General features: G+C 54.2%; 1 protein-coding gene across 3 annotated transcripts in view; it reads right to left on the bottom strand.

The window, feature by feature from the left end:
* The window catches only part of RBM19 (RNA binding motif protein 19), a 140413-nt gene that overhangs the window by 90537 nt on the left and 23946 nt on the right, over window positions 1–25930 (bottom strand). For all 3 annotated transcript variants that reach the window (XM_081252675.1, XM_081252673.1, XM_081252674.1), the window contains exons 17-21: window positions 18279–18433; window positions 15534–15594; window positions 11747–11826; window positions 9218–9273; window positions 6104–6220 (exon numbers count right to left, since the gene is read on the bottom strand). In XM_081252675.1, coding sequence (XP_081108801.1) covers window positions 6104–6220; window positions 9218–9273; window positions 11747–11826; window positions 15534–15594; window positions 18279–18433 — 469 coding nt within the window. The remainder of the gene's footprint in view (window positions 1–6103; window positions 6221–9217; window positions 9274–11746; window positions 11827–15533; window positions 15595–18278; window positions 18434–25930) is intronic.

The following is a 25930-nucleotide window of genomic DNA, read 5'->3' as shown; positions in this document are numbered from 1 at the left end:
CACACGCCCTATGTTTACCAGATTCCATAGGGCAAGACTTTGCACAGTTCAATCTATGTGACGAGCAAACATTAACTGAGAACCATCTACATACCAGGGGCCTGTGGCCACTGCAGCAAACCAGACAGCGTGTCTGGGGGCGGGGGGTGAGGGAGATGAAGGCAGCCACATGGACAGCACTCCAAGGGGAGCTGTGAGGCAGGCCGGGTGGGACGGGGATGGGGGCCGCGGGAGAGGAGGACAGGCCAAGCTACCCTGGCTGGGGGGTGGGGAGTGAGCCAGCAGAAGGGTGAGCTGAAGGCCTCATTTTCAACAGCAAGAATTCCAGCTAACTCTGCTTGCTCTGTGCCAGGAACTGTTCCCCAAACCAATCCTTATAACTGCCTGCTGAGGTTATATGTCATCTGGAGGTCTACGCCCATTTTCCAGATGAGGAAACAGAGACACAGAGAGGGTAAGTGACTTGCCCAAGGTCACACGGCTAGAAAGTGGTGGAGGTGGGACATGAACCCAGGCGGGCTGGACCCAAGCTGCATGTCCTTATCTGACTGCACTGTAGACTTAAGCTATGCCATCATCATCACCTAAGAAGGATGCCTCTGTGCTGTGGCCATTTTTCAAATCGAGGCCAGCCTTTAAGGGGCAGGATGGCTGAACGCGATACATTACTCGGGGCACTTGTAAGTGAAGTTGGAGGAGGGGGAGGGGCCAGAGAGGGGCTGTCTAGTCCCCACATCAGCTGTGACACTCAGCCAGGAATCATAAACTCTGTGTCTACCAGGCTGGTGGGTAAGAAAGAGTGAAGAGGGCCGGGTGGGAAGTTGAAGAGCAGGTGTGAGCAGCCGCTACAAAGAGCAACAGCGGAACAGCCACAGAGGAACCCGGGCCTGATGGAGTCAGACCTTTCCATGTTTGTTCCCAGGTCAGAAACCAGGGTTGGATGTGAAACCCCATGCGTTGCCAATATAGGACACCAACTCGTCCCCACCACCCTGTCCCCAACACTGTGTGGGCCCAAGTAAGCCACACCGGGGGCCGCATCTACACTGCTAATTTGCAACCTTTGCTATAAGGAGAGAGGCAGTGAGGAGAGAGGCAGTGAATCCACAGCAGCACCTGCTTCTCAGGGGAGCCTTTCACTGCCTGGGGAGGGAGGATAAGTGGGTGTGTCTGTCAATCCCCTCCTGCAGATGAGGAAACAGAGGCTGGCCGACTGCCAAACTACACTCTGGCTCCGAATCTCCTGATCTTCCCATGGGTTTGCGGGCAGGATTGGCTACATAGTTTGCTAGGCCCAGTGTAAAGTGAGAATTGAGGGCCCCTTGTTGGAAAATTAAGAATTTCAAGATGGCGACAGGAGAGCATGAAGGCAAGTGTGAGGCCTTGAGGGGCTACACGGGTCAGATGTTCATGAGGCTGGCCCTGTCTGGAGAACCTCTTTCTTGGAAGATCACTGCCTTCCAGAAACCAGGTGCCTCAAATCAAGGCTGCCCCTGGAGTACAAAAGAAATGGGCAAGCTGAGGGTCCTTCTAGCAACAGCCCCTTGACCTCTCTGTGCCTCAGTTTCCTCATCTAGAAAATGGACACAACAATAGTTCCACCAGGCTGGGCTGTTCTGAAGATACACTGACACCATGAGTGCCCGGGATGTGGCCAGCTCAGTGTCCGAGGCCTCCTAAGTGCTTGCGGGCACTAGCCACCTGGTTCCCAAGGGGTCTTTGCTATCTCAGGGCCATCGCTTGACATGTGGGTGGGAATGAGACCCTTCCGTCAAACGCTTTGGCTCCGCACACACGCGCTTGTGCTTCAGGACGGGAGGCCCTGAATGCAGAGGCTTCCACTGAGCGAACGGACTGAGGCTCCATGGAAGCATCCGAGGGGCTGTTCTCTGAACCACATTTCTGCCCTGGGGTCTTTCAAACCCAGCCTTTCGGATGGAGGCGGGAAAAGAATAAAGAAAACAGCTTAGGGAGGGTGGGAGGGAGGCTTAAGAGGAAGGGAATATGGGGATATGTGTATACATATAGCTGATTCACTTTGTTGTACACCAGAAACTAACACAACATTGTACAGCAATTATACTCCAATAAAGATGTGAAACATAGGGCTTCCCTGGTGGCACAGTGGCTGAGAGTCTGCCTGCCGATGCAGGGGACACAGGTTCGTGCCCTGGTCCGGGAAGATCCCACATGCCGCGGAGCGGCTGGGCCCGTGAGCCATGGCCGCTGAGCCTGTGCGTCTAGAGCCTGTGCTCCGCAACGGGAGAGGCCACAACAGTGAGAGGTCCGCGTACCACAAAAAACAAAACAAAACAGATGTGAAACAAAAAACAACTGAGCAAAACAACTTAGCACAGGCATGCACGTGTGCACACCTAACCCACAGTCAACCCAGAGAGCAGCGGGATGCCCACTTTACATCTTTCTTCTTCTGGAATTGATACTGACTTAAGACTGTGGGCACCTGCTGGGTGAGCCGAGGACCATTCCCATCCTTGCTCTGGTTGTGGGCTGAGGCGTTGGCTCCCTGCATCCATGTGTGCCCTTGCGCAGTCTGGGGAACCCCGGTTTGTCCTCCACATGTCCTTTCAGGGCTTGAGGAGGAGCAGCTCGGCCTTGCCCTGTGTCTCACATTCCTTACTGACCCTCTCTGCCCCAGAACCTAGCTGGAGGGGGACAGGACTACAGTGGAGGGCCCGGGGAGCTGGGAGAGAGGGAGATAATTAGGGAAAAGAGGAAAAAAAAAAAGGATATGCTGCAGAGAACTTCCAAGGATTCAGCACTACTGTGACACGGGCTCTGTCTAGAGTCAGACCTGCCCTGGGTTCAAAGCCTGGAGCCGCTGGCTTTGTGCTGTTTAATAACCACAGCTAATGCTAGTTAACTACCCACTCCATACCAGGTGCTGTATTAAGTGCCCCACATGCATAATCTCACTTAATCCTTTTAACAGCCCTTGAGGCAGCCACATGGTGAGGGAGCTGGGTGCCAGCCCGAGCCATCTGACAACCCAGTGGGTAGGAATTTGGGCTCTGGAGCTGGTTTCTTCACTGGGAATTGGAGCCGACGACAACCACTCCGCGGGGCTGTAATCAGGCAAGGCGCTTCAGCCCACAGCGCCTGGCACAGAGGTCGCGCTCGAAAAATCTACTTCATGATAATGATAGACACTAGCATCATTATCAAAATTCGTAGCACATGTCATCACCAGTATTATGACTACTGATTTATGCCAGGGGAAACTGAGGCCCAGAAAGGGGGCGGCCGCGAGAGAACTGCTGTGTCTACTCTCTGACTTTTCTAAAGGGCGAGCCTCCAATTGTCCCAGAGGACGATCCCGCAGAGGCATGGATCTGCAGGGCCTCTTGGCACCCATCGGGCTGGGTTTAAGGGGTTGGGGTGTGGTGCAGTGAGGCCCGGGTGGAAGGCTGGTGGCCTCCAGGAAAGGCCCAGGCAAACACTGCCTCGGCTGAGAAACCACTGTCCCCAGTGCATGGGCAGGGCCCCCAGTGGCTGGGGAGGGCGGGTGAGCTGCTGTCCCCCAGCGGGCTGTCTCAAGAACCAGACCATGCCCTCCCACGGCGCTGCACTCATGCCCTCACACCCCGGGTGTGTCACTGTGCGGCTGTCACTGTCGCTTTCCTTCCTGGTCCTTCACAAACAGTGAATTCCTTGAGAGAGGAGCCTGTCTCTCCTGAAATGGCTACGTGCCGGGCGCCTAGCACAGTGCCTGGTACAAACGACACATGTGCGGGATGGTGGTTCCACTAAGGGATAACAGCAACCCTCCTCTGCTGCTTAATAAAAGATACAGCATAGGAAGGCGTGTAGCAGAGCCCAACACACAGTGAGCTGGTGATTTTGATCATGCCTGGTAGGATAACTCCATGAAAACTGCCTGGCAAAATGGACCGGACTGGTTCCCCTAAACCCTGACATCTTCCCCTGGCTCTGACCTTTGCTGGCCACTGGCTTTGTCTGAAACTGGGTCTGTGCTTTCCTGGCGGAGCTCGTCTCCCAGAGAAGGTTCACAGCGACCCCTGCTGCCCGCGCTCGCAACGGCCTCAAACCCCCCGCCAGAACACCCAACAAAGCCAGGCTCTGAGCAGGCTCTGGATTTCCAGGGGTTGATGAAAACTACCACCAGAACAATGGCAGGAAGAAGAGACACCACAGGTAATGATGTTCGGGGGACACTAATTCCCTGTCTTCTCAAAATAAACATAAAACGTGAGATCAGACAAAGCGCTTTTCCCTTCGCCTTGCGGTCTTTTGTTTCCCTGGATAAGTGTCATCCTCAACAGGCTGCGGAACCAAGTGAAACTGTCATTTTGGCAGGATGCTGTTTCCTGCTCAACATGTGCTGCTCAGGGCAATCCCGTTTTGATCTGGCAGTTCTTAAATTGGACTCTTTAAAAAGCAGGAGCATGGTTGAAACCAGCGGCCGTGCGAGGCTCGGGATACATACCTTCTCGTGACGGCGACCCACTCCTCTTGACTCGTCTCCCCAGATGCTGGGAGATGGAAAACAGCCTCCTGAAGATGGTGACCCCACCTTACCAGGCTGATACTACCACGCAGGGGACCCTGGGATCATAGCTAAGACCCTGCTACTAAGAAATCGACAGGGTCCCCGTCTTTGCATCAGCACTAGGCTCATGTCTGTTAATGAATTGGGTGCCAGTGTATGATTTAGAATGGGGGGGAGGACGACAGGGATTTTTACAGCAGACCCTTCAAGTGGTTCCCCATTCTTCACACCACGGAGCAGGAGCAAAGAGGGTAGATTTCACGCAAAGATAATACACACTTCCCAGTCTCCAAAATCTAGGACTTACATTTTGCAACCACAGCTGACCTGGCAAATGCTAATTGCTAATCCTAATCGGGATCTAGCTCTCCTGATCTTCACGCCAGAACTGGACAAATGCAGGTTAAACAAACAAGGTCTAGTACACAGAATTCTAAATGTTCACCCTTGTGCAGGCCACAGAGCTGTAGGTCCCCAGAATACTCTGAGATTGCAGCCGAGCTTCCATGATCTGCTTGGTTGGGGCCAATGTCATCTGCCTTAGGTTCTGACAGCTAGAAGGGTCTGTTCTCTGCGCCACACAGCACACGCCTGGAGAGTGCCCTGGCTTTATAAACGTTTCCCCCTTATGCCCTCTCTCTAAAGACGTTTCATCCAAGGCTTGGTGCTGGGTGGTACCTAACTTATCTGAAAAACCGAACAGTGTAATGTACTGGCACAGGGGTTGCAAACCCGTGGCCCTGGGTTACATCCGGCCCTCAGGTAGACGTTGTCCCACACAGAGTGTTTTTAGAAAGTGAATTAGTTGCCCACTCAAGAATCCAGATTGCCAGTTTCTCTTCCAAAACACGGGAAGAACTGGTCCTATGACATCTGCGTCCCTGCCCAGCATCACCGCTGGCCCTCCAGTCCGTCAGTTCCCACCCAGTCTGCTCTGCCAGGCTGTTTGCTGCCTGGCCCCCAAGAGATCTCTGAGTTTTGACTCCTGTACTGTAGCGTCTGCTGGTGGACTGCATTATTTAGGCAGGTGGTCCCCCCTCATTTCAAAGCGGGCTTTCCATAGACAGCAGTGCAGACCAGGGCGGCCCAGCCCTGGCTGGATATCAGAATCCCCTGGGGCGCTCTGGTCCAAATACCAACATCTGGGCTCCACCCCTGATCAACTGAATGCAACTTTCTGGGGGCGGAGCCTGAGCAAAGGTGTATTTATAAAAGTCACCAGGTGATTCAAAGGTGCAGAGAAGGTAGTGGGCCACCGGCTTAAAGCAAAGGATGCCTCGGGAGGCAGGATTTCAGGCAGACCATGGGCAGAGCTGGGCGTCAGCCGCCTGGGTCCCTGCCCCGCCTGCAGGCCACTGGTGGGGATGAAGAAGACTGACTGCCCTGTTTGGACATGTTTCTGCCCAGCGGTCTGGAGGGCGATGTCTGAGACTAAGGGAGATACATCAAAGGCAGCCAGAAGATGACCTCTGAGAGGCCACCGCGCTGGCCTCTGGCAGACCATCGAGGACCCGAAGGCTCAGCAGCTCCCCCCGACACGACGGCCCCGCGGACCGGACCAGCGCCTCTCACCTGAAGAGCTCGCGGATCTCGCGGCTGTCAGCCTGGAAGGGGATGTTCCGCACCAGGATCTTGGAGGTTGTCTGCTTTCTGGGCACCTGTTTCTTCCGGGCGGAGGTCAGGGCTGGCCTGGAGGGTCAGCGGAAAGGCTTCAGGTTATTCGGGGCCTCGGCAGCTGCTGCCCTCTGCTGACTCCACCGGCCCCCCTCCCCCCACCAGCACCGATGCTCTTGTCCTCTGTTCAGGTGAGGGACTCGAGGGCTCTGCGTGGACGCAGCTGAGAGGAAAGGGGAAGGAGGCGGGCCCCCCTGGGTGGCACACAGCCTAATTATCTTCTCTCTCCAGCAGCTGTGGATGTCCCGTCGGCACATCCTGACCTGGGGTGTCTGCTGCCTTTCATCTGAGACACTCAGGGACTAGCAGGGACTTAAGAACTCTGATGGGGGGTGGGGGCAGTCTCTCCCTAAACCCAGTCTCCTCTGTCTCTTTCTTTGCAGGTGCCCAGAAAGACGCCAGCTGTCCCAAGGCCTTGTTGGAGACATTTCCTCACGAACCCGAAGCGCAGCATCCAGGGGCCTGGAGCAGTTTCTAACCACGGAGGGGGGTCAGGGCTGTGAGACGAAACTCTCTCTACCTGAGGTTCAAGGCCATCCCTAACCTGTCCCCCTGCTCTTCCAGGGAAACCCTCCACTCCATGGAAGCAGGGGAGGGTCACGAGCACAGCCATGAGTTGACAATCTGGGTGTGAATGCCCCGTCGGCCACTTAGGATCTGTGTGACCCTGGACAAGTTATTACTTGGCCTCTCTGGGCCTCTCAACTGTAAAACAGGCCTAATAACAGTGCCAACCTCATCGGATTGTTTGAGGATTTCATGAAAGACACGTCAAAACACTCTGCACTGTGCCTAGCACAGGGTAAGCGTTCCATAAACGGTAGCTGTGATTATGAGGACGGTTATGACTCACTTCCTTTAAGTCTGCTCTAACTGTCTCCACTAAAATAGCAGCCCACTCCCACCCCCACCCCTGGCTCCATGTTCCTGGCACTCATCACTATCCAAGAGCATATTACATATTCAGTCATGTTTCTCTTTACGGTCTGTCCTCTAGGGCCGTGCTGTCCGACACGGCAGCCACCAGCTGCACGTGGCTAACAGTTAAATCGATATTAAAATGACACAAAATTAAAAATTCAACTCCTCGGTTGCTGGGCTAGCCAGCCTCCAAGATGGTTCCCAACGGTTTCTGCCTCTTGGTATTCATGCCCCTTGTGTACTCCTCTCCTGCTCTGAGACTAGGTCATAAAAGACACTGCCGCTTCCTCCCTCTTCTCTCTTGGATCACTCGCTCTGGGGGAAACCAGCTGCCCGGCTGCAAGGACACTTGTGCAAGCCTAGGGAGAGGCCAACGTGGTGAGGAACTGTGGCCTCCTGCCAACAGCCATGTGAATGTGCCATTTTGCAGGTGAAGCCATCAACCCCAGTTGAGCCTTCAGACGAGACTGCAGCCCTGGCCAACGTCTTGACCGCAACCTCGTAAGAGATGCCACGACGGAACTTCCCAGCTAAGCTGCTCCTGAATTCCTGACCCTCAGGAACTGTGAGATTATAAATGCTTGCTGTTTAAAGCTGTTAAGTTTTGGGATACTTGGTTAGGTAGCGATAGATAATTAACACAGTGGTAGCTGCCACGTTTCAAGAGCTCAAATGCCATGTGTGGCAAGGGGCTACCACGCTGGGCAGTGCAGATGTAGAACATTATAGGATGCTTTCATCATCGCAGAAACTTCTATCAAATAGCACTGCCCTAGAATGTAAACCCCACGAGGAATCTCCCTCCCCAGCTCCTGGGAAAAGTGTCTGGTGCCCAGTAGGCTTTCTGTAATTTTTTGTTGAATAAAAGAAAGACTAAATGAACACTGCCTAGGAATTGAGAGCCTGCAAGGTGACTTCAGCCTGACTCCCTGGAGTCAGGGGACTGAGAAGACAGACCGGCACCACTGGCTGAGTGATCACGTGCTGGCCATGTGCTAGATGCTTCATGCACAACCTCCGGTTTTCACATTTTACTTTACGGGCAAAATCAGCTGCCCAAGGTCACACAGCCTCTGGATTAGAACCCAAAGCTGCAGGGCACAAAGCTTGGACGCCCCTCCCCACTCTTAATTCATGGCTCAAGAACGCCCGTTAGCTTCTGGGGGCTCCCACACCAAGCCTTCTTCTGGCTAAGGATGCTCAGCATGGAATGGACTGGGATGGGTGGACACCACCAGAGGTGGCCGAGGCTGGCTTCACAGGTAGCATTAAAAAACAGAGAGAGAAGGAAGAGATAGCGGCAGCTTCAGGTCAGCTCACTGGCCGCTAATCTGCTCAACGACCACAACAAATGACCGACTTGCTGAAAACCATCAAATAAACATCTTAAACCAGCCCAAGGATTGTTAGAGGCAGTCATTTCATCACCTGAGGCGGACAGATGGGATTGACAATGACAACAATGATAAAGGCTGACCCCAGGTACACGTTACATGCCGGGCACTGTTCAAAGCACCTCCAGCGTATTAGTTCAATTAGGACTTGCAAGGGTGAAGAGGTAGGGGCAAAACTAAAACCCCCAAGTGACCTCCACTACTTTAGGAAACTGGTCATTGGGTCCAGTGGTCTGTCTCCATCTCTAACATCTACTGAACCTCTTTCAAATTAAGTGGCGGCTGTCTCTGGGCACCGTTGTCCAGCTCCAAGAAAGCAAGCCCCATAATGCGAGACGTCTAGGTTTGCTCACTGCTTCTGGTTCGTCCAAGGCTCCAGCAACTTGCAAGTCTCCCTGGGTTTATTTATAGGGCCAAGATAAGTGGGTTTTGCTAGCTTCTCCCACCTGTGTTCCTTTTGTTATAATAGATGTGTACTAACACGTTTACTCCGGGGACTGGCGTGGTCCCAGTTTACCAGGGAAATGGGTATCGGAGCTGGCATGCGGGACACCTGCTTAATTAGGAAGGGGTCCCAGGGTGAGGGGGGGTTGGGTCGGGGAGGATGTTCAAAGACCATGAGACACCCTCCAGGGCAGCGGCACCAACACAAAAGGGACGGACTCAACCCAAGGAAGAGGGGGCAGGGGAGACTCACTTGGTGGCTCGTTCTGAGATCCTGACTTCCAGCTTGTGGCCGTCCATGACGTGACCCTGAGAGATGAGACAACACAGCCTGTCCCTCTGTCCTCTTAGAAGCACTCACCCGTAGCCCTGTCCTTCACCGGAGAGGGCTTCGGCTGAGTGAGGGGAGAGAGAACTTCGAGGGGGCACTGACTGTTCCCAGGAGACAAGCCCGCTGGAGTCAAGGACAGAGGAGGGCTTTTCCTGGAAGTGGTTCCCGCTGAGCCCGGGCAGCAGCTGGTGCTTACGGAGACCCAGCCTTCCAAGTCCTCTGGAGCCACGAGTGGGCCTTGACCTTTAAGCCATTCAAGGGGCACAGAATTTTCCATTGTTTATAAGCATTTTCAGGCAAAGTAAGCCCCTTTGGTCTGGCTTGCAGAGAGAGAGTTTGGTTTGGATTGTATGCTGTTAAAAAAAAAATTCTAAATCACAGCAGAGATGCATCTAAAGCTAGGCTCTTAACATGGGTCCCTTAAGGCAAAACTGGTGTATTAGCAAAATTACCCTTGAAAATCCTTTAAAGTCTCCCATAAAATACAGCACACGTAGCTTCGTATCAACAGTTCTTTGCGGCAATATGCCCGTATGTAGCACACAGCGAGGCACAGAACATTAACTCTAATGTGTGCAAGGTAGAATCTGACAGGCTCCTGAATTACACGGAAGAGAAAGACAGACCACTGGGCGTGCAGAGCTGAAATCCAGTTAAATGAGTACACAGCATCTAATGACAAAGTTGGATTTCTAGTGTCTCTTGAGAAAACAACAAACAAAACAAAAAACCAGAGAAGATCTGGTATGGCTGGGGCCCACCTGCCCGTCAGGCAGTAACTGGCTGAGGCCAAGAAGTGGCTGCCCCGTTAGAAGGGGCGCAGGTGCCCAGGTTCTGTTCTGGGTGTTGCTGGCCCCGTCGCTAGTTTACAGCTAGCCTGGCCCCATGGGCATGTGAGGTGGAGAGCAGAGAGACTTTCCAAGTGAGAGCAGAGGCCCCAGAGGCCATGCCTCCCCATCACCGCACCCAAACCCAATTCAGCCCTCCCTGGAGTTGCTTTGGGCCAAGGGGAGGGTCATCAAAATTCTACAAAAACGATCATATCGGCTAAGTGCCCAGTTACATTTCCTATAATCCTCAAGGCCTTTCGCTTGACTAGGAAGCTCTACTGCGACAGACTCCATCACCTGGAGGGTCCCTATAAAGCCAGGCTTCACAGGGAGGTGGGCCGGTATGGGTGCCCTTTTCACCCGGTATCCAGCCCAGCTGTGCAGGCCCGAGCACACGTCTCAGAGAGAATGGGAGCTGGGAGGGCACGCAGCTTGCTACGCGCTCGCTTGTAAACTTGGCCCTGGTCAACTCCATCTTATGTTGCCGCTGCCTGGATGGCCTGTACAGACACGTGACATCCTGAATAGGGTTTAAAAGGGATCCTGGACCCCCTGGAGCAAGCGGGCCTCCAGAAAGAAAGAGGCTCGTGAGAAAGCATTGTTCCTTGTCCCCTTCCTGCCACCGAAGGGCCTGGGGACGTGGGGTGTCAGGGAAGGTGCTGAGGACACTGTCTTAAGCTGAGGCCTGGCCCACTTTGGGGCTCTGTTCTGCTCCCTGTAACCTCAGCTCCCTTCCTGCCATCCAGGGCCCTGATCTGTTCCTGCACTTCAACCTAGCAGGAGAGCATCGCTCCTTTCTCAGTAGGACATAAGTCTGTGTCCCAAACACCTCTGCGTTCAGCCCCCTTCTCCCCACTTTCACTGCGTCCACCCTGACCTGTGCCTGGAGGACTCCACGGTCTCCAACCTGCCCTCCTATGATGCACCCTCCACACAGCAGCTGGAGAGATTGCTCTGCAGCAGAAATCAGATCCTTCCCCGAAGTGCTCCAAGCCCTCTGATGGGATCACACTGCCTCTGTGTTGAATTCCACGGTCCATAAAAGGTCCGCAAGATCCAGCTCCACGTACCTCCCGCCCTGTCCCCCGTCCCTGCCACACGGGCCTCCTTCTGCTCCTCAGACACAGTAAGCTCACTGCTGCCCCCGAGCCCCTGCCCCAGACCCTTTGCACGTGTTGTTCCGAGACCTCTGTGTAGTTGACTCCTCTTGTCACTCAGGTGTCAGCTCAACTGTCATGTCCTCACAGAGGGCCTCTCCTGACCACGCGATCTAAAGGAGCCTTCCCCTCACCACAGTGTCTGCTTTATCTGCCTCCGAGCACTTCTCATGACCTGGTCTTGGCGTGTTTCTTCAGAGCTCTGCTTCACCCACCTCCCTGAGGTCTGGCCCAAACCAGGCTCTTGATCAAGAGTTGCAGACTGAAGGAATGCCTTGTAGTGACTGTGGGGGGCTGAGGAAGGTTCAAGGCCGTGGGCCACGGTCCCCTAGGGAACTGGAGAAAGCAATGGGCCTGGGAAGATGTGGGCTGATCTGCATTCCCACTCAATTTCAGAAGATTGACGGGATACCGCCCCACCGGCCTCGTGCCCCTGTGGACCTCGGCTGAGAATCCCCACTTACCTGGAGCTGTTTGAGAGCTTTCTGGGCCTGCTCCGGTTTCCTGTATTCCACGAATCCAAACCCCATGGACAGCAGCGCTCCTGAAAGAGAGAGAGGTGGGAATCGTGCTGGGGCGTCAGGCAGGGAGGAAAACAAAGAAGGTGCACCAGACCAAGTTCAAAGGCTCCAAGGGGCCCCTGGACAGCCCCTCGACATTCTCATTTCTTCATGCCCCTCTTTGTTCCCAAAAAGATCCCAGCTCCCGGCTGGCCATTTATTACCAGTCGTCTTGAAGAATCAGCCAGCGAGGTTATATAGCCGCCACCTGAGGCCCAGTTGACTATTAATTAACAGATGATCGACGTGATAATTAACTTCATAATAGAATTCCGCCTTTGGGAGGGAGGGATGACCATGGCCACGACAGGCGGCAAAACCTCTACCCGGGCAGTCCCCTGCTTTCATACATAATGCATAATAGGAACACATGCATCAAAGTCAAGCACGCCAAGGGCTTGCTCTTTACAAAGTATTTCTGACCACCCAGTTACACCTGGTTCCTGGGCTTCAGACATAAGGTTGGGACAGGGAGGCTGTGACCACCTCGTTAGAACTCCTCTGGTTCCCTATTGCTGGGTCGTGAGTAGCAAGAGTTCAGATAGCCAGGGGTATCTCCAAAATTTATAGAGAACTCTGCTTCCTGACTGTAAATATGTATAACTGGGGGCACACAAGAATAAGGTCTCTAATTACACCTTGCTCTTTGACACAAATGTGATGCATGCCTCCGCCCCCGCGGCTCATGCTGATTTACTAATTTTACTATTTTTTTCACAGTTGAACTCAAAGAGGGTCGGCTCAAGGCTGATGGGCCCAAATGAGGCTCAGAGTTCACCACTGTTGACCCAGCAGTCCTCATCTTCGTCTGTATCGTTTGTGAGGCTGTGCCCCTGCTTGTTTGCATTTCTACTCACAGCTACGTGTTATAAAACGAGGGCCCAGGGCTTCCCTGGCGGCGCAGTGGTTGAGAGTCCGCCTGCCGAGGCAGGGGACACGGGTTTGTGCCCTGGTCCGGGAGGATCCCACATGCCACAGAGCGGCTGGGCCCGTGAGCCATGGCCGCTGAGCCTGCGCGTCCGGAGCCTGCGCTCCACAACGGGAGAGGCCACAACAGTGAGAGGCCCGCGTACCGCAAAAAAAAAAAAACAAAAAAAACGAGGGCCCAAAGCAGGAAGAAATTCCACAAACAGCCCAAGACATGGTTCTGCGGGCGACAGGAAGGAGATTCAGACAGAACGGATGGCTAGTGGGTAGCGCCACCCCGTGGTGACTTTCAGTATTTGTTTTCCAGTGGATACGTGAAAACTGTTCTGAGGGCCAAGGCTGGAGGGTCTGTGCCCGTAGGATATTTAAAAAGCTCATTAAGATGGTGTTAAAGGCAACTACAGAGAGTCAAGTTCATTGCCGATTCAATGACGCTGTGCAGATCCATTCTGCCCTTCTCCTGCCCTGGAACGCTGATGTCCATAGACAGCACGACTTGGGCTCCCCAGCCTTCTGGTTTCCTGTTCGGTTTACCCAATGGAAAGGTCCGATCTGACGCAGGCGGGTGGAGGAGGGAGAGTTGGGGGCCCCGTTCTTTCCACACACCCCATCGCCTACCCGCTTTGGCGTGGTTCTGGCAGCGCCAGTGTCCAACCCACACCCTTGGCTCTGCTGGGGCCCTTCTTCTGTGGCTCTGGTCACACCACTCCCTCCCCGCGGCCTCTGGGCTCCGCAGGGGAGGGGCGTTCTCCCACATGATCCACTGCCTCGACATCCCCCTGTGGGTCCCCTCAGCCCAGCCCACACCTGGGCACTTGGCCCCTTCACTACAAACATCTCCGTGACAACCCCCGCTGAGCATGCTTTCTGGTTCCTGCTGAGACCCTCGCTGATAACAGACACCGTCTAGATTCCCCCCAGGCTGTGATGGATGAGCCCCAGAGAGCAGGGCTCTCAAATACAGGCTCTTAAAAAAGACAGTGTAGCTTCAAGAGCTGCCCATGACACTGAAAAATCAGATAACTGTTCTAAAGCACCCTGAAGAGCGCTCCCGAGGGCCGAGAGGCAGGCTCCACGGAGTGTCTGATTGTGGAGAGGGGCACGGTGACACTACAACCTGCAGGGACAGCCCTGGATGGAACTGGCGACCCCTCTGCCAGCCTGTCTCACCCGCCAGACTTCAGGGGTCACCTCTTTTTCTGAACTCCGTCCCCAGGCCCCCCAAACTGGGCCTTCATGTCGTTCACTAGGTGCTTAGCTGCCTTTCCTTGTAGCCCAAACTACATCTGCGGTTCCTGGTGAACAGGGATGTTATGGTTTGAACTGTGCCCAGACCCCCAGCGTGCGTTAAAGTCCTAACCCTCACATCTCAGAATGTGACTGTATTTGGAGATAGATCCTTTACAGAGGTAATCAAGGCAAAAATGAGGTCATGAGGTTAAGCGCTAATCCAATATGATCGGTATCCTTACAAAAAAGAAAAGGGGTGGTGGTGAACTCTGAACACAGGACAGGTGCACACGGGAGAATGCCATGTGAACATGAAGACAATCACTTACAGGCCAAGGAGAGAGGCTGCAACAGATCCTTCCCTCACAAGCACTCAGAACGAACCAACCCTGCCCACACCTTGATCCTGGACTTCTGGCTCCCAGAACTGTGGGGTAATAAACTTCTGTGGTGGAAGCCACCTAGTTTGTGGTGCTTTATTATGGCACCCCTAGCAAACGAATACAAGGAACTCCCCAAATTCTATGCCACCCGTCTGCTTCAGACCCTCCAAGGCTCCTCTGGCAAAAAGCCCAGACTCCTCTGCCTGGCAGAAAGCCATTCTGTGATCTGGAATCAGCCTACCTTTCTAGGTGCCTCTTCTGCCTCTTCAAACATTCCCGACCTGCTACTACGCCCTCTCCCGCCTCCGTCACCCACACCCGGCTCCCACCAGCTGACTGCAAGTTGCGGTCTGATGTGGAGACCTCTGGCCTGGGCTCCTGTCCAGCCAGGGCCCCCTCTACCAGACCCCTTGTTGCTCTGTGCTGTAACCACTAGCTCATTAGTCTCTCAGGACACAGCCATGGGACAGCCCACGTGGCATCCCTACAAGTCCCGCCAAATTGAAGGGATGGGGACCGCACAGCTGTGAGAAAGCAAGCAACAATGGCCTACCACGTGCAGGAAGCCAGGGCTGGAGAAGAAACAGAGAGACGCCAAGGGACTCGTGGCAACGCCTGAGGCTGACAGGAGAGATGAGGGTGGGGTCTGCATGGCCCAGGCACCCAGGGGCCCGTGAGGTGCGTGGCTGATGACTCAGTGGAATGTTCCGGATGTTCTACATCAGGGTCATTTCTCTTGGAAGGGAAGAGGGAAAGCCCAAGACGGGTCTGTTCTTGCTCTTCCCTGGGAGATTTCCAGAGCACAGAGATGCTGGGGGCAGGGAGAGGCTTCTGCCACGGAACAGTGTCAACCCTGCCAGCCCTCTACTCGCACTGCTCTGAAACCACCCGACAGTCCAGGGTGGCAAAGGGTCTAGGTTCAGAAGGATCTGACATGCATGGCTGCTCCCACCAGAAACCAGGAGTCTCCAGGGACCCAGAAAGGAGGACCATTTTAGACGAGCCAAACGAGAGAGCGTGGGGCTGCCAATGCTTCAGAATGAAAGAAGACCCTCAGAATAAGCAAGAGAGAGGTACCCTTACCCCCTACCCAGAGCGACACTGTTTCTTTCAGAACTGTTCCTTTCTGACTGAGATCTCCTGCGAAATACCTGCTTTGTTCTTCTTCTTGGAAATGGAGCAGCTCTTCACCACACCCACTTTGGAAAACACCTGGAAGAGAACGTCGACATGTATTATCAGAGTTTCTGGGCGAATCCCGCAACCTGGTGTAGGTGTGTCTTGAAAGACAGAGGGGACCAGGCAACTGCAGGCATGGAGAGAGCAAGAGTAAGAGCAGAGCTGACCCCTGGATGCACTTCCGTGGCTGGGCCCTGGCCCAAGCCCTCTGCCTGCGTGAACTCATCCAGCCCTTGCAGTGATTCTACCAGGTAGGTGTTACTACCTGGTAGACTGACCCATTTTTCAGATGACAAAACTGAGGCTCTAAGGGGTTAGAGATGCACACCCAGGGTCACAGAGCTGGGAAGCCCTGGAGCTGATATTTGGATCCAGGCGCCAGAGCCCAGGTTCTAAACACCATGCAGGTGGGGGTCCTGGTCAGACACTAGGCTCCCCAAATTTGCCCTAATATCATCTCGGGGGTCCCCAAAATATCTGGAGGCACTGGATCATGGCCTACTTTAAGTAGCTTGGACAGTCCCTTAGGGTTCCCCATAAGGGCCGCTGGGCTGGGTCCTGGCTCCCAGTGTCCAGGAAGGACCCGGGACACTGAACAGTCCAGGGAATCACCGAGGGTCATGCAGTGGGGAAGCTGGGCCAACATTTAGAAGCTTGGAGTCCACTGACCCCAGTCCTGACCCTCTCACTGCCCCTGCACCTAACGCCAACTAATGTGTAAAACTTTCAAAAATCACATTCTGCTCTATTTTTCCCTTTACTTTTTTTTGTCTCTCTTGCTAGAATTTGAGAACTGACCAGTGCAAACTCCTGTCCTTCTGGTTTACTGTGGTGTCTTCCATGGCACACACAGGGCCCAGGGAGAGGCAGGTGCCGGTCACTGTTCACCGACTGAGTGAAGGGGAAGCAGGGGGGAGGGGGGATCCGGACCAGCAAACAAGAACCGCACGCAGCTGACATCCACTGACTCTCTTATTCCGACTGTCAAACACTTCACTTGAATTATCTCATGCATTCTAATCAGATCTTCCAAACAGCTCCACAGAAGATTCTAGTAACACCCCCTTTTTACAAATGGGGAAACTGAGGCACAGAAAGGCTAAAGGACCAGCCCAGGGTCACACTGTCAGTAAGGAGGGAGGCTGGGACCCAAGTCCAGGCAGACTGACCCTTAAGCACAACTCTCCGCTCAGGATGCTGTTAACAGGAGCCCTGTGAGCTGGACGCTGCGCCCCAGTGTCTCGAATGGGCTGTGTGACCCTAGGTCGGTGAACTGACTTCTCTGAACCTCAGTCTTCACATCTGTAATATGAAGAACCTGGACTAGATCATTTTGGCTGTACCTTCCAGCTCCAGAGTTCTTTTAATTCCAAGGATGCTCTTAGGCTGAAGCTTGGGCACATTTTCCAGGAAAAAAATGGTTCCCATTGACGACATCCCCGTACCAGATACAGGGGGGCCAGCACAGCAGAAATAAAAAACAAACCCTCTGCAAGCTGGTTTGACCTCTTCAAAGCTATCTAGCCTTTGGACACTACTAGTGTGTGCCTGTTTGTAAAAGCAAACTCAAACCAGACCAAAACGGATTCAGGAAGTAGCCCAGGAAAAGTCCAAGGGTGGGTTTCCCATTGCCCCAGAGGGTGGACCTCTGCCCTTAAAATGCTGCTGCTTTTGCCAGGCACTTCTGCTGCCGTGGTGGCTTTTCTAACTGGCAAGTGACAGTCACGTCGGAGATGTAGCCAGAGGGTCCCAGCGTGCAGGCTCTGACCCCCTGCTTCACCTTGACACCCTCGGCTTTCCCGCCCAATGCAGGCTGGCCTCCTCTCCACCCATCCACCACCTTCCTGCCTCTAGGACTCAGTGGACCCCGTCTCCCCTCTTGAATCCAGCTCTAGGATTTCAGAGCTCAAAAGAATTTGCAGAAACCAATCAGTTCAATCCTCACGGCCTTCTTCCTTTCCAGAACCAGTTCATGGCTGTCAGGCTGCCAATCACCAATTCATGCATTAAAAAAAAAAAAAAAAGGCATCGAGCATTTATTCTGTGCCAAACCCAGTTTAAAGAAATGGAGACTCTCCCCATGGACAGTTCTCAGTCCAGTGGGGGAGCTTGCAGACCCCAGTCCTTTGGCACTAGAGTCCCCATTTCCAGATCTCTGGCCCAATTCCTTCTAGAAGCCCCCCAGCACCTATCACTTGGCATTTTCCCAACGCGTACTTGGAGTTCCCCATCCTTTTCCCCTCTGCCCCCTTCCTATGAGTGCAAAACTCTCAGCCCATCAGGGACTCCAGGCAGGACTGCCCCTCCTCCAGATTCACTCAGTGCTGTGTCTTCTGCATGTTCCCACCAGGCCAGGAGGGTGTGCTGGCGTTTACTTCTGGGTGGTTACCCTTGCAGACACCATCTGGGGAGGAGCTTTGTTTTCTGACTACAGCTCTCACACCGCATCCCAACAGGTCCCTTTCGAGTGCACGCGGGCGCCCCTGCCAGCCCCCAGACTGGTCTGGCCAGGGCTCCGATCTCCGGGTGAGATGTCTACTGGGTGAGATGTCTACTGGACAGCTCGGTGGAGGTGTCAATGCGGTGGCTGTTGGCTGTTAATCTACACGCTGCCACGAGTCACTCGTCCAGGCAGGATAAACACAGTGACATCAGCAGACTGGGTCTCCCGCCCCACCCACCCCCGCCCACTCCTTCCGGGCCGAGCGGTCACTCACCCCCTTCAGCGTCTCCTCGGTTGTGTCGAAGTGGAGATTTTTGATAAACAGCGTGCACCCGGGAAGGCTCTCCTCCTCCTCTTCCTCCTCCATCTTCGCTGAAGTGTCGTGTGCTTCTCCCTCTGTCTGCTTTTCACCTTCTGGGGTCTCGCCGTCTGCATGGGCACCCCCCGACCAAAACAAATCTGTTAAATGATGCCTTATCTGCCTAAGCCCTGGGACCTAAAGCACAGAACCTGCCAGACCCAGGGTGTTCTGTCTCCGAGTGGGCAGCGTCAGGAAGGGACAGCTTGTGCTGCGTTTTAGCAACTGCTGGGGGGTGGGCTGAGGGAGGGGAGAGACCGCCGTGCTTCCTGCCTCTGTTTTAAAGAGAAAAGAGTATGAAGCACAGACCAAAACCCAGGAGCCTTCACTTAGACTGACCCACATTATATAACCCATATAATTTGAACCTCAAAATAAATTACTGTGAGCTGCAAACGTAAGCGACATGTTCTTTTTCCTCAAAAACCAGCACTTAGCGAACTTTCAAAATAAAATGCAACTTAAAACTGCAAAAATTACAGAATGGGAGCAAAACTCAGAACGTTCTAAATACCCCTTGAACCTAAGGGATGTTACGTTCATTTAAAATCCCCAATATACATTACTTCAGGAAGCATACACATAAGAGTATGTTTTCATCCCCACAAAATACATTCAATTCAGAGTTACATGTAACAGTGAAAAACTGAAAAAAAGACAAAAACCCACTATATTCATAAACAAGAGACCTGGAGAGTTATACTGCCACCAAAGGCTAGACTAATATGTAGTTAAAGATGATGTTTCCGAGGAATGTTTAAAGACGTGGAACGATGCTCGTGACAGAAAAATTAAGAGAAAAATGAAGGTGCAAAACAACATACGACGTGACCCCAATCACGTCCTGTACCCAGAGCTTACGAGACACATACGCAAGAAGAGAAAATAATGTGCTCCTGGTTACGTCTGGAGACCGTGATTACAAAGGGCTCCATCCTGTCACTCCCACCCCTGTGACACGCCTACTCTGAAGAAACAGCATTGCAGGAGGGAAGGACAATCGTGAGGCTGTGAGTTAGCAGGGCGGGCATGTGGCTGCAGCTCAGGGTGGAGCCCTGGTGGAGAACGTGGATGGCACCCAAGGGTGCCAGAAGACTCACGAGGTTGGAGGTGGCATCGTGACCTCTTGAGAAGTTCCGCTGCTGGAAAAATGTGTTCCGTTTGGGTCAACCTCCCCAGTTTTTCACATGATCGGGGCCTGGGGACAATCATCTTTTCCCCCACGTTCAAGCTCCACAAGTTCCTCCCGTACCCCCCGGGGAAATCAAACCCCATCTCAGCCATTCTCCAAGATGCCCGCCGGCTCCCACCCTCATGGTTCTGAGCATGTGGTCCTGACCCTCCCCTCAGGTCTGAGCCCCCTGCACGTGCCAACCTGGAGGGGACGCTCCATTCTCTCGTGCCCACTTGCATGCAAGTAGTTCAAGGCCAAGGGAGCTTCTGGGGCTTCAAACCCGTCCCCCACGCTCTCACGCCGAGCACGAGAGCCCTCTCCATCACCCCGGCCCCTTCTGATGCAAGCCTACTGCTGGCCAGTCCTAACTGAACTTCAACCACCTTGTCATAAAACAACCCTTTCAAGCCCTAATGGAAAAGAGCCACAGTGGGGATGTTGCCAGTTTCACATCAGCTGAACGGGCAGCCTTCACCCTTCACACTCCCTCGGAGGTGAACCCAGAATCCAGACTCTCGCTCCAGGACAAAAAAGAAGAAATCTACATAAAGGCTCCTTCCCCCACCCAAGAAACGAACGCAATTTACCCAACAGGGGACTCCGTGGTGTGGCCATTTGTCCTCAAAACCCAACTTTCAAAGCAAAGCAGGGTAGAAAAAGTATTACTAATGATGGGGAAGCAAAGCTAAGCAGACAGGCTAAGACCCCAGGTTCTGAATGAGAACTTCAATGGAAAGGAAGACCACGCCCCTCAGCTGCGAAGGACACCCACCCCACGGGCTCGCCTCACGTCTGACGTCTCGGAGATAAAAGGAGAGAGGAAGGGATGCCAATCGGATGCCCCACTGCGTGCGGGGACTGGGCTAGGCCTGCGAGGATGCTATCTCACCGCCGACCATAGCAGCTGCATCACAGTAAACCGGTGGTCCACGGAAAGTTCTGGAGTTCGCTGCATCTGAACTGTAAACCTCAGGCATCTTCAGGTTGGAAGAGAGGTTCGTGGGAGACTGAAAAAATTTTTTTTGTAGAGAAAAGAATGGGGGGGATGATGCTGACTGGAAGAACACCGTGCCGGTTTAAGGGGCAGCCCGTTCGCGGCACCGGCCAATTGCTGTCACGGGGGCAGATCAACCCAAGTGTGGTCAGGTGTTCAGAGCTTTCACGAGAAGCTGAAAGTCCAGCTTTTCATGGGAAAACCCACTTTTTTCTTTTTTTTTTTTGCGGTACGTGGGCCTCTGTTGTGGCCTCTCCCGTCGCGGAGCACAGGCTCCGGACGCGCAGGCTCAGCAGCCATGGCTCACGGGCCCAGCCGCTCCGCGGCATGTGGGATCTTCCCGGACCGGGGCACGAACCCGTATCCCCTGCCTCGGCAGGCAGACTCTCAACCACTGCACCACCAGGGAAGCCCGGGAAAACCCACATTTTAAAACTCTTGGCAACTAACTCAGCGGCATGTGGCTTCTGTACCAGGCAGTGGTCAACAGATGAATTTAAACCAGCTTATGCGCCTTTGTGCTCTGCTGCCCACTTCCAGCCTGGCAAACCCCAACGACCCTTCCCTCTGCCTCTCCCAAGGGCCTGGAATCCAGCCAGTTCCCAATGTGGCATTCCAGGGATTTGAAGCCTCACAAGGACAAGAGCTCCGGGGAGCCCAGGGGCTGTGAGCAGGGCCAGAGTCCACTCCTTCCTGCCTCCCTGCCCCAGGAGCAAGGGCTGGTCTGCTTCAAAGCACTTATTTCAAAGGTCACAGGCCCCTGGCCAGGAAGTGTGATGTTTGGATTTCGTGACAGAGCTGAGATGAGTTTGCAGTCAGGGTTGGCGACCCAGGAACAGACAGATCCCTTCCCCGGTGGGTGAGCTGCCCTCAGTCCCAGCCCAGGGGGAACAAGAGGGGACTGCGAGGACGGCCAGGACCTATCACCTACCCAGGTGTGCAGCTGGCCTGGCGCCTCCCACTTCTATTAAGTCAGCCAATGCCCCTGACCCCCAACATCCGGGAGAACATCCAGCTTGAAATAAAAGACACGATTAAATGCAGCCTGGCTTTGCTCCAACAACACAGAGATGTCCGTTGTTTCTCCAAACCTTTGTGTACCCAGCCACCACCTCCCCCAGTCTGCGACTCCCCCTGGGATGCCGGAAGAGCTAACAAGACAAGGGCATCCCAGTCTCGAGATCTGTTGAAAAAAGGGGGCCTGAAGAAAACGAGAAGGGGGCCCACAGACCGCAGTCAGGAGGCAGCGCAGAGCTGTGAAAGCGCACGGCCTTAGAAATGAGAGTGGTCTGGGTCAGGGTCCCGGTGAGGCCACCACTCACTAGCTGTGTGCCCTGGCCCCCTTTTTCTCTGCTGGCTTCTTTGGAAATTCGAATGTCTGCTACTCCATCCGCACGCTGGGTCCCCGGTCCGGGGCACCGTTGCCTCTTGTCTGGATGACCGGGTGTTCTCACTGGTCTCCCGTCGGCACCTGTCCCTGGCCTGCCAGCTTCTCCCATTCTGTCTCCTCGCCTTCTCCATTCCAGCTGCACCTGCCTCTATTCTGACCTCTGAGCCTGCCAAAACCCACCCCTGCCACAGGGCCTTTGCACTTGCCATCTGTCTCCTCTCCCTGTTCTGCTCATCCCATTTTCCCAGGCCTGGCTTCTTGTCAGGTCTCAGCTCAAACCTCCTCCCCTCAGAGCTCCTCCTGTGCAGTTGTCCCCAGCACAGGCCTGGCCACTTGCCATCAGAGTCCCCTGGGTATCTTTCCTTCAGAGGCCTTACCCCTTTCTGGAATCACCTTATCAGTTCACTTCTCTGTGTCCCCCAACTACAAGGGGAGCTCTCTGAGGATGAGACCACATCTGACTCAGTAACTTCTGCATCCCCAGCACTGGGCCCAGAGCAGATGCTCCAAAACTATTGGTGAATGATGATTTGCTACACAAATGGCACTTAGTGTGACCGACAGGAGCTGTGGGGTCACAGCTAAGAGCACAGACCTGGGAGCTGGTGGCTCTGGGCACAGCCCAGCTCTTTCCAGATGTGTGACTCTGCATAAGTCACTCAACCTCTCTATGCTTCCTTCTTTCCATTCAAAAAAGGAGAAAAACAATCACAGGGTCCACTTGCAAGACAACTATGAGAATTAACACACAGAAACCCAGATAAAACAGTGTCTGGGCCAGGGGAAAAGGTCAGGAATCCCTACCTCCGCAGGCCCATTGCCGGAAGAGGCAGGCCAGCCGGTTGCAGGCTTTTGAGAAGAACAGCCAGCGCTGCAGGTCTGAGTGCAGAGGACTGTGTCTCTGTGGGCCACATCCCTGGGAAGAGCTTCTGCCCCGCTCAAGTGGCCAGGCCCTGCTATGACCCATGCCCATGTCCAGAGAGGTGTGGAAACGGCCAAGGGCCAAGGACGAAGCCAAAGGTCACTGTTAAAAGTGCTTTTCTGCCAGGCTTCCCTGGTGGCCCAGCGGTTAAGAATTCGCCTGCCAATGCAGGGGACACGGGTTCGAGCCCTGGTCTGGGAAGATCCCACGTGCTGCTGAGCAACTAAGCCCGTGCGCCAGAACTACTGAGCCTGTGCTCTAGAGCCCGCGAGCCACAACTACTGAGCCCACGTGCCACAACTACTGAAGCCCGCGCGCCTAGAGCCCATGCTCCGCAACAAGAGAAGCCACCGCGATGAGAAGCCTGCGCTCCACAACGAAGAGTAGCCCCCGCTCGCCGCAACTAGGGAAAGCCCGCGCGCACCAACGAAGACCCAACGCAGCCAGAAATAAAATAAAGAAAATAAATTAAAAAAAAAAAAAAGAAAGAAAGGCGCTTCTGCCCCTGGCCTCAAGTGGGGTGATCAAGTGGGGTGACGACAGGAAGACTAGGAAGGAAAAAGGAGGTATCACAAAACGAACAGATGTTTGCCAACGACCTCACCAGGAACCAGGAAAAGTGGGAAGAAGAGCAGGATGGGGGCGGGGGCGGGGGCGGGGGCGAGGAAGGCTTGGAAAGCAAGGTGGGCTGGAGGGGGCTGGGAGAGGCAGGGGGGAATATGCGTCCATCTGTAGTTGGCACAATAAAATCCAGTCACGCATCAGCACATGGGGCTTTATTATAATCAGGCTGCAGAATTTACGGTCGCTCCCTCCCCCTTCCGGCTCTCTGCTCGGAGGGCTGACAGCAGAGACTGTTATCAGTTGCAAGCAGCTTTTCAGGACCTCCCCCGACTTGGAGCCCTTTATCTGGAGGTGAGGGTCTTGGTTGTGGGGAGATAAAACACACTGTCCCCCTCCCTCGAGAACGGTACAGGGAACGGAGGGCTTTGCCGAAAAGAAAGGTGGGGGGCGGCTGGTGAACAAAAAACCCCTCTCTGTCCACTCCCCTCCTGCTCGCCTTCCTGCGGAACCTGAGAAAATCCAGGGCTTGGGGGCCGGCTGAGTCCCCACCAGTGGGGATGGGGAGCTGGGGAAGCTTTAGGCACCGTGTGCAGAGGGGCGGGCGTGGGGGAGGAGCAGGTGAAAAGGAACAGCTCGGGGACCAGGGAGGGGACGTGTATGTGATACAGGTAAGAAAAGGAACAAAAAAGGGCCAAAGGAGGCTCGGGATATGAGCTCTGTGGGGATCCGCCTGACGACACAGGACCCAGCGGGGTGTGAAATCAGCACAGGCGTGCACAGCTTCTTGGCCCCCGATCCGATTTATTTGCTGCAACTACTGACTCCCTCCTCCTAGCTCCGAGGCCTCATCTGTGTGAGGGACGGCAGGACCCTGGACAGCAGCCCCCTAAGAGGCAGGGCCTGCTGGGGACAGTCTGTCTGGGATGCTCTCAACACCGGAACCTAGGCCCGGGCACCCAGGGGACACTGGGGGCAGGCAGGGGTAGCCCTCTACTTTCCGACCAGGGCACGTATCTCTGCAAAGCCTCCCCTGGCTGTGCTCCAGATCATTCTGCACCCAGGGCCCACTTCTATTACTGTGACATCTCAGCTACCCCCAAACAGCCCCACCAGCCCTCCTAGCAGCCCGGGAGCTTCTGGGGAAGTGTTAAGTGTTGGGCCCATCTTGGTGGCCCCAGCTCAGTGGCTGGCATCCAGCTGGTGCTCAGGACTGAGTTAGAGACCATCCACTTCCCCTTATGTTGCTGAATTAGGACGAGGGTCAGAGTAATGGTGACTCGGGCGGCTTCTCAGTGAACTCTCACAAAGGCCTTCTGCCTATTTTACAGATGCAGAAACAGCATCGGAGAAGGCTGGTGGCTTGTCCAGTCACAGGGCTAGGAGAGGACAAGGAAGACAGTGACTTCCCCAGGAGCTGTAAGCCTCACATACGGAGGACCCATAGTGCTTAGTGCAGGGCCTGGCATGGAGGAAATGCTGCTTTTGCCTGTGGATTCACTCAGCACCTACTGACTGCTCTCCCACCAGACGCCGGGCACCTTCCTGGGTGCCGGGGCACAGCAGTGCACAAGCAGACGAGGTACCCGCCCTGCGGGATGGACGTATAGTGAGGGAGTCAGACAGACACTGAGGAAGGGAACCCACAATGACACACTTCTGGGAAGCAATAAGCCTTTAAAGCAAAGTTTAAGGGTAAGGGGAGGGGGTGGGTATAAATCAGTACCCATGAAGGGAGCCACGGCGATTATGCGATGGGTGGGGCCACATTCTGATGCTTAACTAATGATGGAGAACAAACGTGCCAATGTCACCAAGCTCTACTATGTGCCGGGGCTTGGGACACAAGGATGAGGATGGCCCAGCCCCTACTCTTCACAGGTAAAGAGAGACAGAGAGGCACAGAAACCCTTCTTCCTGCATTCCTTCACTCCCTCAACTCACATTCCTGAGCTACCCCATGCCTGGGGCCCTACGGGATGCTTGCACCCAGCAGTGAGCGAGACGGCCCCTCCCTGCCCTCGTGGTTCACTGTCTGGCAGCTATGGACGTTAAACAAGTAAAACAAACGAATAAACAGGATAAATACGAACTGTGACGAGTGTCACAGAATAAAACAAGAGAGAAGGGAGGGAAGCACCGGGACACCTGCAAAGGAGTGTGGCCACAGGGCAGCGGCCCCCCGGGGAGGCGCCATACTTAGTGGTCCCGCCAAAGCCAGGAGAGGCCTCTGCTGGATCTGTTTCCAGGGCCCTTGCTCCTGGCAAATCTGTGCTTTAAAGGAGGACTTGCTTTTGGCCGAAAAACATTGGTCATGTCCAAGTTTAGTAACTGAAGTTGAAACCAAGGTTGCTGATAATTTGGGGGTGATGGCTAGTTAAGAAGAAACCGTGACTATATAAAGAGAATGCTTTTTGATGGAAGCATAAGCACGGTGGAAGAACGCTAATCCAATCTGTGGACAAAAATAACTCATCAACAGGGGCTAGTGAGGGGCTCTTGAAAGATTTCTATCAATGGTCAGTAG

This window comes from Mesoplodon bidens (assembly GCF_964165515.1).
Source record: "Mesoplodon bidens genome assembly, chromosome: 13".
In the NCBI taxonomy this organism is placed as follows: domain Eukaryota; kingdom Metazoa; phylum Chordata; class Mammalia; order Artiodactyla; family Ziphiidae; genus Mesoplodon; species Mesoplodon bidens.
Note: the sequence above shows the minus strand (reverse complement) of the source record. Positions and strands in the feature narration are given on the sequence as shown.